The sequence below is a fragment of the Strix aluco genome, chromosome 5 (assembly GCF_031877795.1).
Source record: "Strix aluco isolate bStrAlu1 chromosome 5, bStrAlu1.hap1, whole genome shotgun sequence".
Classification (NCBI taxonomy): Eukaryota; Metazoa; Chordata; class Aves; order Strigiformes; family Strigidae; genus Strix; species Strix aluco.
Window position 1 is genome coordinate 9,295,104 of NC_133935.1, and position 14,597 is coordinate 9,309,700.

General features: G+C 50.8%; 1 protein-coding gene across 3 annotated transcripts in view; it reads right to left on the reverse strand.

Annotated features, from left to right (window-relative positions):
- Positions 1 to 10,589, reverse strand: part of ABTB3 (ankyrin repeat and BTB domain containing 3) — a 181,783-nt gene extending 171,194 nt beyond the window's left edge. For all 3 annotated transcript variants that reach the window (XM_074825816.1, XM_074825817.1, XM_074825815.1), the window contains exon 1: positions 9,458 to 10,589. In XM_074825816.1, the coding sequence (XP_074681917.1) occupies positions 9,458 to 10,430 (973 nt within the window). In that variant the 5' untranslated portion in view covers positions 10,431 to 10,589. The remainder of the gene's footprint in view (positions 1 to 9,457) is intronic.
- Positions 10,590 to 14,597: the final 4,008 nt, after the last annotated feature.

A 14,597-nucleotide genomic window follows, 5' to 3' on the forward strand; every position in this document is an offset into this window, starting at 1 on the left:
CGCTGCCAGACTATTTTTAGGATTTTTCTTATGTGGGCCGGCGGAAATAGGCTAGCCAGTTAGCGCGAGGGCTTACAGGCTGCATTGAGCAGTCTTTAAGCTGAACACCATGAATCAGTAAAACAATGAAAAAAAATATTTTCCTTTCAAATTAGGAATAAATATCTGCAGTGAGGTACTGATACTGACCTTCAGTTTTGAAAAAGCTTACTTTTAGCAAAACTAAGCCTGGGCTTACAGCTTTGACTCGGGAATTTCTTTAACTTGTTAACAAATGCAAGAGCTCGTCCTGGTGTTTGACAGGTTGCCCTCACCACAGAAATCAGTGGGAGCATTGCCCAGGCCAGGACTACAGAATTTGGTTTAGCAATACCTTTGGACCACCTTGTATCATACACTACTCCATACAAAATGTACGCTAAAGAAGTGAAATAACACCAGTAGCACAAGGACCATTTTCCTGAAGTATTGAGGTTTGTGATTCTGATTTTATAAATGTCAAGGGAAGTTAACAGCATCAGAGGTACCTGCATCTAGCGCCTAGCAGTCTTGTTCACTATACTGCAACCCAGAGCAAAATAATCTACCTACCCAGACTTGCAGTGAAACTAACTTCTGTGACAGGCTAGCGTGCAAATAAACGACCCTGTATTACAATAAAATCTTGTTAGCATTCTCTACAAAAAGAAACTCAGTAGGTACCCAAAACGACTCTGACCTCTGAAATCTCTGTCCTTTCTTTTGGCAACACTTCCCACCAAAGGGCTGGGAGTCCAGCATCAGTCCCCAGGCATCTGGCCTGCCTCGCTGGTGGCAGCTTGCCTTGTGACAGAAAAGCAAAGATGCTTCACCTGGGGCAAAGGACCTGCAGCCTGGATACGGCCCACAGCCCCACAGCCTGTATTTTTCCAAATCCCTGCCGGCTAACATCCTGGAGAGGCGTTTGCAAAGCTTGCTCAGCCCTCTGCAAGGAAAAGCCGACCTTCCCCGATGTCAGCTCCTCATTCACAGCCAAACACAATATTAGCAAAGGCACTACAGCCCAGAAGTGTTTATCCAAGACTACCACAGGGCCAGAGAAACTGCAAAACACTGTGGGATGCAAAGTTTCCTCCAATTATTTGACTGCCTTGAAAATGCAAATGCATTCACCATACCTCTGCTGCAACCCCAGCCCTGTTCACTTCCCCCACCTGGGAGCAATATTTCATAGCAGTGCAATTTTAAAGCAGGGTGTTTTTATTAATTTTAAAGCCTCAGACTCTCACAGAGGTCCAGGTGCTACTCCACAGCACTCAAGGACAGAAATCCAGTCCTTGAAGAGGCCTCTCCTCTAATCTTCTCAGGGGTTCCTGTTCGCCTGCTCACTCATGAGCCTGTCCCCAGACCTTTATGGCCACGTGAAGTCCATGTGCTGTTCACATGAGCAAGATCCATCCACGTAAGGGCTCTGGGAGCAGGCTGTGAATGTGCTGACCCAAAGGTATTACCCGTCCCTCCCGGCTCCACTGCAACGCCTCCGTGCACTCCTATCTCCTGGCGAGCATCCCGCCTCCCACACATCCTGCAGCACTGATCCCTCCCTGCACTTTCTGCTGCCTTACAACATGGGGGAAAAAGAGCTTATACCTGTCTCCTGTGCTTCCATCTTTTGAAAGATGCCAGTATCAACATCCATTACTGCCTTAAGCTCAACAGTAGGAAGATCCCAGTCCCCAGGCACCACGCCAGCAAAGTTCCCACCAAGCAGATCAACTATCCTTACCAGCAGCACCGCCGTGCATGTAGATTTACACCAGGTCTGCGTAACAGCCACCCGGACCAGAATCTGGCCCAAAATTTTTGAACAAATAGGATGCCATTTACCACGGTGCTTTTAAATGGCCTGGAACCAACTGCAGTGAACAAGTCCTTCCTCCCTAAACACTTCCACCAGCTCAGCTTAGTAGGAGTGTGATCACCTGTCCTGAGGCCTCTTGGTATGAGTAGCCTAATTTTCTTTGTGTTCCTTATTAGCAGTCTGGTATCATTTAACTCTAAATCAAATCAAAGCCAATTTCCTTTCCTTATCAGTGATAAGCCAAGAGACTCCCTGTGGGAAACTATGTGTCCCAAGCACCTTCTCAGCCCCCAAGCTGGTCCATGCGTTTACCACAGAATGCCAACTGCCCTCTTACAGTACCATATTATAAAACTTCATGAGTTGTTTCCAGGAACCAAAAAAGCATACTGCTTACTACGAACCGAGTGTAGGAATCAAGGAAGAGGATAAAATATCATCAAGGTGACAGAGACCCCTTGAACAGGGCCCAGGAAAATGGTCATGTCCCATAAGCCATGCTATGCAATTTCTTCCTCACTCACAAACTGCCATGGTAAGGGAGTGTGATGATTCAAAAGCATCAGGTCAGTATAACAGGTTAAATTAATTAAAATAACTGAGACAAGCCTCTGCAGCCTCAGCAAGGTGTCGGCATAAGTGCCTGTGCCCCATCCGTGCTGCTGAACTGATCCACACCAACAATGGCTCCTTGTTCTTCAACTGCTCCCAGAAACACACCCCTCACTCCTGCTATCAAAATGAGCCTACAGCTGCCTTCTCACTGACTCATTCCACCTGATCAGTAGCCTCGTCTCTTCTGTTTTTACAGGAGAGAGATGTAGCTTTATGGAAAGCAAAAGGAGTGACTGACCACCAGATTGTATCTCCTCACAGCCTACAACAGCAGGATTGCTGATTTACCTTCTGGGAAAATGGGAAGCTTACATGCTGACATACAAATGTGGCCATGCTGAGCCCACTGATGGAAACTCTTTGTTGCAGGACATTTCTGAAAGCAAGGACAGATCGAGAGCCGCATTTGAGGCTTCGGCTGGCACAGTCCACTATAATGTATGTGTTGTTTTCAGGCTGCCCAACTGAACACCTCTAGCAAAGTAACCAGAGGTTAAGCTGGCCACGCAAGTTCTGCGGTAATTTTGACTCCATCTGTATAAAATCTTTAAAATACTTATCAGATGTGTAACAATTATAATTACAGATTTATACAGAGATGGTGCAGCAAGTTGCTTTTGGTCAGGGAGAAAACAAGGCCAAGAACGAAGGAGGAAAAAAGTCCCTACTTTTTCCTTATGCCTTGCTGAAGCCACCTATGAAGGAAAACACTCTCCAGACAGAGCCATGGGTGGGAGTGCTGGGACAGAGGGACTGTCAGGAGGGAACTGCTGCCAGGGCTGGATACAACGGCCCAGCCTGGGAGACTAAGAGAGGCAGCAGCAAAGTCTTGTAACTGGGAGAAGACTGGGAAAGCGAGCAGGCACTGATGCATGCCATGAAGATTATACAGGAGATTTGGGAGACGAGAGCATTGGAAAAATCAGCCCACAATGCCACAAGGCCCACAGCTGCTCATTTCTTCACCCAGCAGCTAATGCTAATATTTGGTGCTAAAGGAGATAACAGGGGCAGTCCACTGGGCTCCAAGCATCCACCTCCACCCCTGTGAGTGCACAAAAAGCCAACCTGCTCAGGGACACAAACGGTGGCAGCGTTGCTGCTCGTCATCCTGTCAGCAAGAGAGCACATCCTGGTGATGAACTCCCTCACCAGTCCCCTCCTTCCTTTTCTCTGTACAGCCTCCACTGGGCCAGCAACAGAGCTATTTTGGGTGGAAGCTGCTAGTTTTGGCACGCTGTCTGAAAGGAGCCCCCGCTCTTTTCACACTACACATTGGCCAGAGGAAATTACTCCGGGCAGAGGACTTAATTCCCGGCACCCACACGCTCCAGGAAACACCTCTCTTCTCTGCTGTCATCTAATCGAGCACGGCTTTCTCCTTTCACACCTTCGTTGGGTGTAAGGTGGGGGGGTGGACCATAAAGCTTTCCTCTGAGAAAGAACTCAGTCCCTGCCCAGGACAAGGGAGAAAAGGCTCAGGCTGTAGATGACCCCAGCCGGTGCACCACTGGATATTTCCTCCGGACAACGTGAAAGATTTCCAACTGATAACCAACAGCTTGATTCAATACGCCCTGCACAAACACCAACATGCTAACCACAGTGTCTTTTTCACTCAAAGTAACTTTAAGCAGCTACGGAAGAGAGACCATTTGCAGTAGCATTGGGGAAAGGTGCAAAGTTGTCTCTAACATTCACCTGCACCTTCGTGTCACTGGCTTACGGGAGGGCTGAAAGACTCTATGAAGCCTGTTATCATTCAGCAAAAAAAGCCAGGAACCCAATATACTGCTAAAATTCTGCTGCTATGCCCCTAACATGCTCCTTGTATATACACTCATATTTCCCAGTCATCATTCCAAAGCCTCGTTTACATCAGAAACTAAGCGATGTAGCTGCAGCCCTAGAACTCCCTGGTGCAGCCATAGCTATAACTGATATGAAGGTACTTTCCAACATGGCAAAGGGAATAATTATATTGGCATACATCAGATTTATGATTATTCTGTGTGTTCGGGTATAATCATTTCTGGAAATTAAGTTATACTCATAATTGAAACAAATTATATGAATAAAAATGTCCAGAGGGAAATAAATCTTCATCAGCCAGTCAGTCAAACCACAACCTCCCACCACTGGGTCTCTACTTCCCAGTCCCACCATTGCTTCTTCTCAACTCCCGCAAGGCAACAGAGGTCTGCAGTTGAGTGCACACACGATGGCTGAGCGTCCATCTGTCCCACTCCTGCCAAGACCAGGAGTTAAAGCAACCCACCCCATTCCAGTGAAGGAGCACGGTTTCCCCATTGCCATCCCAGCTCCCACCAGCATTGGTGGCCACAAGCCACAACCAGGCATAACCTTCTGCCCTTTGGGCAGGCAACTCTACCTCCCATCTGGAGGGGGAACACATTCACAACTTGTTCAGAGTGGCTGTGGAAGTTTGCTTGGGAGGTTGTCAGGTAAGAGAATCAAGCAAAAATACACATTATTTGTTGCACTGCTACTCATGTGAATCTCTGGGGAAGGGACTCAAGTATCTAGAAGCAGATGGAAAAAATGTAACAGCAAAGACCTAAACCTCTAAGTATAACATACAGGTGCATATATGAAACTTCAAACTGTATTCCAAATTTTTTTCACTAGCAAAAAATACAATTGGGGGGGGGGGGAAGGATGTTCTTGAAACTGCAGTTAAAAGAAGTCCAGGAAAAAGGCATGAAATTCCATTTTGTGCCCAAATATTCCTCCATCATCCTAGCTGAAATAAGTTTTAGGTTGATTTTTACGTTGCCCCTAAAGTCGTAATAGCATCTTGAATGGTTTGACTACAATAGAAATCAGAGAAGTAATAAACAGGTAACAGTATGCTCACCAGTAAAGGAGGGGTATGGTCTCTATAAACACACACGTATGTATACACATGTATCAGAACTTAAAAGCATTAACTGATTTAGTTAAGCTGTGCTAATGTATTGGTATTGCTCATTTGCTTGGAGTCCCTCTAGTTCGCCTGGATTAGGAGAAGATGTTGAGGTTAAACTGAGGTTAGCTGACACGTGTCAGCCAAGCCTGACCTAATCCTGGGTTTCTTCCTAGTTGTTGTGTCTTCCTCTCTAAATAATATTAAGAATAGGAAGAAACCACAGGGATGCAGTTGGGTTCCAAATAACTATTTTTGGTAGCTGTACACAAACAGACAGGGCAGAGTTGTGCACACCAGCTGCTCCGCAGAAACCTCCTCCCCGTGATCTCCAGCTCCCTGGCTGTCTCCCTCACGGCCTCTGCCCTTCCCACCACGAGTCCTGCCACATAAGGTAAGGAGACCCCCCAAGACTGACACAGGAATATCCTGTTTTCTAAACTATTACGTTTTCTAAACTTAATCTAAGTGCTGTCCATCCCTCCACCTGGTAAAAGAGGGCCTTTATGATACAGTGCAGGTGACTTTGAGCTACTTGGACCTGCCACCCAAACATCCCCTGTGAAAATTAAATACATGGACTTACTCCTATGATTTCCACTGGATCCAAGACCCAGGGAAACTTTCCAGTCATCTCAAAGCAGCTCTCAGATCTGGCCTAAAAGTAGGGGTTTGATGAGCAATAAAGAAACAAAAAATAATATAGCTTAAACCACAGAGGTGCCAGCTTTTACTGCCTTTCATTGACAATATTTTGCTCCCACTATTTCAAGGGAAATAACACTCTGCGTGACTGTTATAGGATGTAAAATGTGTACTGTGGTGTTCAGACAGAGCCCGTAATTGAAACATTTAAGCGCCAATGAAATCCCAAACGTAAAGTTTTTAATTTTCATTCAACAATGACATTAAAATTCTGGTTGTGCAGGGGGAAAAAAAAAAAAAAATACTACCTCAGAGTGCTTTTAAGGTTATTCTTTCCGATACAGTAACTAGGATAAGCTCAGCCAAGATGCCAGCAGCTGCTGGCATACTCCAGCAGGTAGCTCCCGACACCACTGGCTGCTTCTCCTTTGTCATCCCTACCCCCAGTCCCACACAACAGGTTATCAAGAGGCTTATCAAGGAGATAAAGCACAAACGAATGCCACCACCTTCATCCACGTGCCTTCAACCCCTCACAAGGAATGAGCAGGCACCGTTGGAGAGCAGGGCTCCTGTTGAGGCAGCTGAGCGAGCTCAGGCCAGACATACCCGAGACAAGCCCAGCAGGCTGAAGCACCCACCGAAAGAACCATCTCAGGCATCTTCTTTGTCTGAAGGCACATGACTGTCATTTACAGGAAGGAGAAGGTTATCGGGCAATACTGATCTTATTCAGCAGCTTCCAAGATGACCGAGTATAACACCAGGCTGAAAAACCTCAACCGAAACCACTAAACGCTCTGCACAGCTGACAGGGAAGCCCTGAAAGGATGGCTTGTGTCTTGCAGATCCTCAGACCATCTCCCCCCAACACTTGTGTTCACGAACTGTACTAGAGCAATCTCAGACTACATCACGCACAAACTCATGTTCCTCGCAGGCTTGCATCCCGTGATCTTCACGGGTTGCCGGTTTCACTGTCTAGATGAAATTTATGGTGTTGAATGTAGCCTGGAAAATTTTTAAAGGTTTGACATTTGCCTGCCAGAGAGACACCACCTCTCCCCCACATAAAGTACTGCTAGGGGGTCTGCTTTTGCATTACCTTCCTTCTCCCCCCTTCACTCAAATGATATTGGCCATGGTACCTCCAGAAAGGGCCCCACCACCACTCCTCATCTACGTCTGATGGACCAAATCCACCCATTTCAGTGCCTGTGTGTTCACGTGCCACCCAGCTGGAGAAAGGCACCCTGATTTATCGAGCCTCCAGAATACAAGACCTGTCTTTTCTCCTGGAGTAGTACAGAGAGATGAGAGGAGAAGTCTGCTGCTTATTGTTACTTTATCCCGGTGTTTCAAGTACTGAGTACAGAGGAGGATGAACTTGTGGTTATGCCACTATATAGAGATGTAGCTTCCAGCAGTCCTATCCTCCTACCACAGGTTGCCCAAACAGTTTCGAGCAGGTCAAATCTCTCACATCAGATCTCCTCACCCTCTAAGTGCCTGAGAAGGAAACATTTGCAAGCAACCATGGAGCACTCAGACATCAAAATGGTGAGGACTATACAAACAGATACATATCTCACTGGTGAAGAAAGAGGCTGATGTGTTTAATGGTTTATAATGGCTGTTTTGGTTGCCATGAAAGTACTTAAGAGCATGCAACGCGTCACTGGATTAAATCTAAATAAATGTAACCAGCAGTAAAAAATGGCTTTTATTACAAGAAGGCCTGACTCGTTTGCACCTGTAACTCTAAATACATATAACAGGACGCCAAACTATGTATTATAAGATGCTAAAGAGCAAAACAACATTACAGTCATTAGCACAGAAAGCATAATGACAGAGGGAGAGAGGCAAAACAAAATGGACAACTTGCTAGGGTCTGATTCGAACATCTTGGAAAAATGCCATTTGCTCGAGTCAGGACTGAGCTACCAAGGAGATTTGTGCCAGGTAAAGCTACAACAAAATGGAGACAAAAACACCGAATCGTGTCCCTGGAAGGGAGATAAATGAGGGTCAGAATGAAGTTTATTTAAATCCACTGAGCTGATATAGATAGAGTTAAGAGAGAGCCGCAAAACAAAATGAAAGGCTCAGTAGGAGCCTGCACAGCCAGTGCTGCAATGTCAGAAACACAACACAGTGCCATCTGAAACCCACAGGCACAGTACCAGGACTCGAGGAAGAAAACAGCGGTGGCACTCCTGGGGGGTGGGGGGGACGGGGGGGGGACGGGGACGTGCCCGCCTACAACTGCGCGAGAATAAAGGGTAAGGGTCCGGCCACACATGCCCCCGACAGCAGATGCATTTCCAGGGGAGGTTCAGCGGAGTCTCTGGGGAGGACATCCACGGCTGGAGCAAAACCACCAGAGGAATATAACGGAGCCGCATCTGCTTACACCGGGGAGGAGGATTTGCTCCTTTCTTTTGCTCCTGCTTGGCATCCTCCTTTGGGTCTCTTATGGGAGAGAAGGTGTCTTAACACCACAGATAATTAGCTGTAATGCATCCTCTGTGGCTACAACAACTTAACAGGGCTTATCTGTAGACCTGATCTAGGCTTCCAGTTATCCTTGTTCTCCCGGTTCCCCTCCCCCCCCCCGGCCAATATTTGCATCTCAGCTTGACAGGTATTTTGTATCTAAGCTTAATAAAAGTGTATGCATGTGCAAAGTGTATGCATGTGCCTGTGCACGCTTAGAAGGTAGGAGAAAACCACCCGATTTTAACTCCGACTCCCCGAGACGCCGCTCGTTCCTTTTTCCCTTCCCTGACAAACAGAGGGAGCTGAAATAAGAAACGTCAACTTTGGGATCCTGCTTTACCGAATGATAACTCATTAAAAATATCGGACTCTTCGTTTCAAAAAGGAAAGAAAGGGGGAAAAAAAGTCCCCAGGAAGTTGATGCATTACAGTGTTGCATCTGTGTCAAGCTCTGGGTAAACAAGCAGCAACATGAATGAAATCTGTCCAGAAAGACTGCATTTCAGCGCCAACCACGCAATCTCTGGCCAAACCACTGCATATGGAACAAAGTTTGATCTCGCTTGCGAGCGCTCAGCTGCGCTTCTGCCATTTCCTGTGGAAAACTGAAGCTCCGAACGATGTCTATCACCCAGCCCTCGCCCACCCCGCTGCCAGCTGCCCCTAAATACCCCCCTACACACACACACACACCACCCCCCTGACCCGCAGGCAGGCAGCCCCGGCAGAGCCAGGCGGGGATGCTCGGCAGCTCCCTCCCCGCTCTCCAGGCCGGGCACGGCCGGGAAGGGGCAAACCGACGGCGCTGCCCCCTCCTCCCTCCGCGGCCACCCCGCGCCCGCCCGCCGGGGGATGGGGGGGTCGGTCCCGCCCTGGCCGGCGCAGCAGGTGGTCGGCGGCGCCCGGTCCCGCCCCGCGGCCGCACTCACCGCTGGCGTTCTTGCCGCAGATGAGGTGCTGGTAGGGCTGCAGCAAGCCCCAGAGCTCGGGGTCGTTGTTGACCGTCTGCTCCAGCGCCTCCAGGGTGAACCGGGGCGCCTCGCCGCCCTCCTTCTCCTTCTCGGCCGGGGCGGCGGCGGCGGCCGGGGGGCGGCCGGGCGGCGGGAGCGGGGCGGCGGGAGCGGGGCCGGGGCCGGCCAGCACCCGGGCGTGGATGTCGCGGAAGAGGCTCTCGGTGCCGGCGGTGAGGTAGATGGCGGCGTGCTCGTGGATGCGCAGGGCCACGCGGCTGTCCACCATCCAGCGGTAGAACTTGCCCACGGAGAAGGCCAGCCCGCACCGCGCCGACTTGCCGCGGCTGAAGCGGTCGCCGCCGCTGCCGCTCATGTTGTAGAGGGAGAGGGCGCCGAGGGCGGCCGCCGTGCAGCGGGCCGCCAGCGTCCAGCCCAGGACGATCTCCATGGCGCTCCGCACCTCGTGCTTGGTGCACTTGGCGAAGCGGAGGCTCAGCCGCTGCGCCTCCCGGGCGATGCGCACCAGCGCCCGGCTCACCAGCGTCGAGAGCCGCGCCGCCGCATCCCGGCTCCCGGGGCTGGTGGCGGCGGCACCCGGCGCCCGCGGCTCCCGGCGCGGCGGCGGCAGCAGCAGCGCCTCCACCTCCTCCAGGCTCCAGGGGACCTCCTCAAGGTCGGGCAGGAGCCGGGAGCACTGCTGCCCCGCGCAGTCCAGCACCTCGGAGTCTTCCGCTAGGACGGTGTTGACGGTGTCGAAGCTGTTGTGCCGACTGTGCATGGAGTCAGTTAGGTGCGGCCAGCAGCTTCCTCCATAGGGGTACGCGGGGTGCGAATCCGAGCAGCACAGCGACAAGTTGGAGGAGCGCACCGAGTCCGCCGCGCCACCATACCCGGAGTCCAGCGTCAGGTCTTCCAGCGTCCTCACCGCCGTCTTACCTCTCCGAGCCATCGCTGCACTTCATGCTGCACCCGCGGGACCCGGGCGGGGAGCGGCTCCCAGGAAAGCGGGGGGGAAGAGAACAGCGAGGGGGCGCGGCGAGACACGCCGGTCGCTTCGCTTCGCCCCGCCGGTCGCAGCCTGCTGCCGCCCCGCCAGACGCCAGCCAAGCGGCGGTGCTGCCCGCTGCCCGGCTCCGGCTCCTGCACTGCGCCGCGCCGCCGGCCCGACACCGCACCGCAGCGCAGTGCCGGCCAGGCGGCGCGGGGGGGCGGGGCCATTGAAAGCGCCTCCGGCCCGCGGCCAATGGGACGGCGCGGGCGGGGCGGAGACATGCCAAGCGCCGCGCCCGGCGGCCAATGGGGCGGCGCCCTGCGACTGGCGGCACCGCCCCTCGCCTCCGCGGGGCGCGGAGCCCGCACGGCGCAGCGCCGGGGCGGGGGGGGGGGGTGCGGAGCGGCCCGGCTCCGCGGAGCTGCAGCCTGCGCGCAGGCAGGACCGCGCCGTCCAGTCCCCATGGCGGGGATTTTGCGCGGTGCAAAATGAAGAGCCGTTAACCCGGCGCTGGCCCCGCTGGCAGCCGGGTGCGGGAGCGCGGCCTGCCGTGTCCCCGCGCACCGAGCCCTCTGTCCCTCCCGGCTGGGACGAGCGCGGTGTGAAGCGCGTCTGTGCCACATCCGCCACCACAGTTCCTCGGGCACAGACACCCGAGTCCCGCTCCAGCCCTCGCTGGTTTTTCGCACCAGCAGTTTCCCGATGTTGCTGTGACCAAATGAAAGGCACCACAGGCCCGCACACCAACAGCACGAGGCGGTCAAGATGTTTTGCAACCGAGCAGAAACTGCCACGTAAGAATACCAGGCATCCCTCGAGTTGGGAAGAGCAATTTCTAAATAATTAAAATAAGTCCAATAAAGCCCTTAGACATTCTTGAAATTAACCCCCTAAGTATCACAAAGGCTTTGACAAGTAAGATTTGTACTGGGCTTAGGGTGCATTTCCTATGCACATTAAGATTTCTTGTGCAACATACTGACAATTTATGCCCAACTAATGTATTTTAATCTTACCCTGCTAGGCTTTAGCGATATTAGGAGTTGTCTGGCTAATATCCTAGGCAACAGACTGAGAATGTATATGCTTGTGCATTCTGGTTTTGAAGAAATGTTATATCCTTTTAAGTGTAAAATACCAGCTAAATTCTATCCCTTTAAGGATAAAAGCCTAGCAAACACATTTCCCTATCATGCCAACAGAGGCAGCCAAAATTCTTGAGCAGACAAGGCGAGTCATGTAAGAGATTTCCCTGTCCAAGTGAGCAAAGCCTGGCGAGCCTTCAACATAAACTTCCTACAGGAAAGGCACAAACGCAACTACAGGTAGGCTCGTTTGTCAAACAGGTTGGGGAAAACTATGACACCGCCAAAAACACCGAGCGGGGTTGCCTTCCAAATGAAGCCAAGTGCTGTCAGAAACTGCTTTCTCAGCATAGCCTTGGTACTTCCACAAGACACACTATGCACAATAGGTTCCCACAGACATCCTAAACACCGCCGTGTCCTGATAAAAAATAGCAGAGGTGAGGACAGGAGCAACCTGAACTAGAGCCACCATCATGCTGCAAGTAAGAAGTTGAGGCCCATGCTGCTGGCAGCAGCTAGTCTTTGGGGGATCATCAAAAATGAGAGCATGCCTAGAGAGCAAAATCCCACGGACTTCATGGCGATCCAGTTGTACATCTCGCAGTAGAGCCCTCTGGTGTCTTGAGCACTTCAGTGCAGTGGCTGTTCAAAATTCATATTTCCATTTGGTAGGAGAATGAAGGCACCACCAGGCCCGAACCCCTCAGGATACCTATTTTTCTAACAAACTCCATTCACCTGAGTCTGTCCCTACGCTTTCACAAAGTGCCACAACTGCTTGCACTGAGCACACGTGTCAGCAAGTCAAATTCAGGGAAAGTTCAAGTTTGGAAGGTTTTCTAGTAAATGGTTTGTTGGGCTTCACAGAGACATCCATGTGGGCATCCAGGGAGGATGGAACAAGTGAGCTGGGTGGTTTGTTCTCCAGCCTTTGTAAAAAACAGTACTTCAGAGGTTGACACCAGTCTTAGGTGTTGCACCATTTTTAGACTATGGCATTAACTATGCATTGAGGTGAACAGGATAAATGAGAAGCGGACAGTTGTCTCAGGTTGTGTGCAGGTTCAGACATTCATATTGCTGACTCAGAACCAGTTTATACTCCAAAAGAGGTTGTTTGTTTGGGTTTTTTTTTAAATTGGGAAAGCAAAATACTGAGCTTTACTAGAGATCTTGTAGTCGCAACAAGATGTGCGCCACCTCGCACATGGCGGTTTGATTCCCCATCATGCTACCAGTTTGGAAGATGTTGCGACACTTGGACACACCAAAGGCATGTCAGCAGCACCAGGCTGGTTTAAACTTTCGAAAGTGGCAGGGAGAGCTTCTGACTCATTTCTTCAGAAGACTAATTACCTTCTCACTGAAAGGGCTGGAAGTTCAAATCAGCGTAGAGTGGCCCTTCTGGATCTCCCGTGGTCTTTCGGCACCTGAAGGATCTCACCTGCCCAGGTGCGGATACCCCGGCTGCCACGTCCCAAAGCAAGCTTCAGTGTGATTTGGAAGAACATCTGAAAGTCCTCCTGAGACAGGGTGACTTCGTTCTTGAAACCGCCCTGGGAAAAGATGGGATCAAACAGTTCGGAGAAAAACACACCCCTGCAACATGTCCGGTGCCTGCATGGGATGAGCTCCAGAGACAGAGACAGTCCTCAGCTTTAATCCAGAAAGGGCACCACACCTCTCCTGCCCTGGGCTGAAAAGGCAGGTGTCTGCAGCTGTACCCCACTCCACAAGCCTTACAGCCAGGGTCATTTGCCTATTAGACAAAAACATCCACTGAAGAAAACAAAGTCCCTTTATATGTCAAAGGCTGGGGGGGGAAACAATTTTCAGCTTGTTGGAGACATGGACATCAATTATCCTTACAGAGAATTCAGACAGGGACTGATTAAGTACCATTCCAGGATGATAAGTGCCAGCAAAAGCTCTGAAAGAAGGAAATTGAACCACATTTTAAAAAGGTGCTCAGGGCAAATTTAAGTGAATGGCAAGTTGGCATTTGTGTGGGGAGAGCAGTAAGTGCTGCAATTCTTGCCTTCCCCACCCACTCAGCTGCCCGCAAATGGCATCTTCTTGAGAGGTACAGGGAAAAACATGACAGCGAACAGGCTGCTGGACAGAACAGGAATGTACCTACGATCAGACCACTCCATGCAATTTCTGTATTCAAAATTCAATGTGCTGCACTGCAATAACAGCTCAGATCAAAAGCAGCATCCGCAGGATCTCCCAGTGCTATCTCCAACTGCTAGGAACAAGCAGTGAGCCTTATGAGGGCCTTGTTGTATTGCTGGGGAAGTTGGGAGTGCTAATGTTTCTAATCACAGGGATTAATTAAGCAAGGCTGTAATCCTGTACCTGAAAAGCAGGTGTGAAATGCAAGTCCCTGGCAGAGAAGCCTTTGGGGCTGCAGCATGTGTACAATCTGCTGCAAAGATGATGCCCATCAAAGAAGGAACCAAGCTCTGGCATCAGGTAGCATCATCCCTGCAGGGCCACTGGGCAACTGCTGCCAACTGTTTAGGCAGCCAGGCTCAGGGAGATGATTCTGGTGTTGCTCCTCAAACACGTAAAACTCCAAAAGGAGTGGGGATGAGTGATGCAATGAGACCACTGGCTCGCTAGCTGGAAGGGAGGCACTGGTGGTACCTCCAGCGTGAGTGGGAGGGAAGGACACACAGTGGCCGGATGCTACACCACCCATTTTTTCTCCAGTCAGCCCCATCCTACTGATTTCAGCATCCAGCTGCATTAGGACCCCTGGCAAGGGCTCAGCAGGAGCTATTGTCCCACAGAGAGGCAAGGTTCAACGGCTCAGCTGCTCCACACTAAGGAAAAGGGCTGCCCCTGAATTTCAGCTGACTATTGCTTAGCCACGGGCAGCCACCCGGCTGTACTCCTCTGCTGTGCAAAAACAGCAGCTCCTACTTCCCACTGAGCTCGAAACCCTTCCTGACTTTCTTCCTGCAGTCCCCATGGCCCCATGTGCTGAGAGCAGAGGTCTGTTAGAGATGCATAGACTCATGCCTGGCAT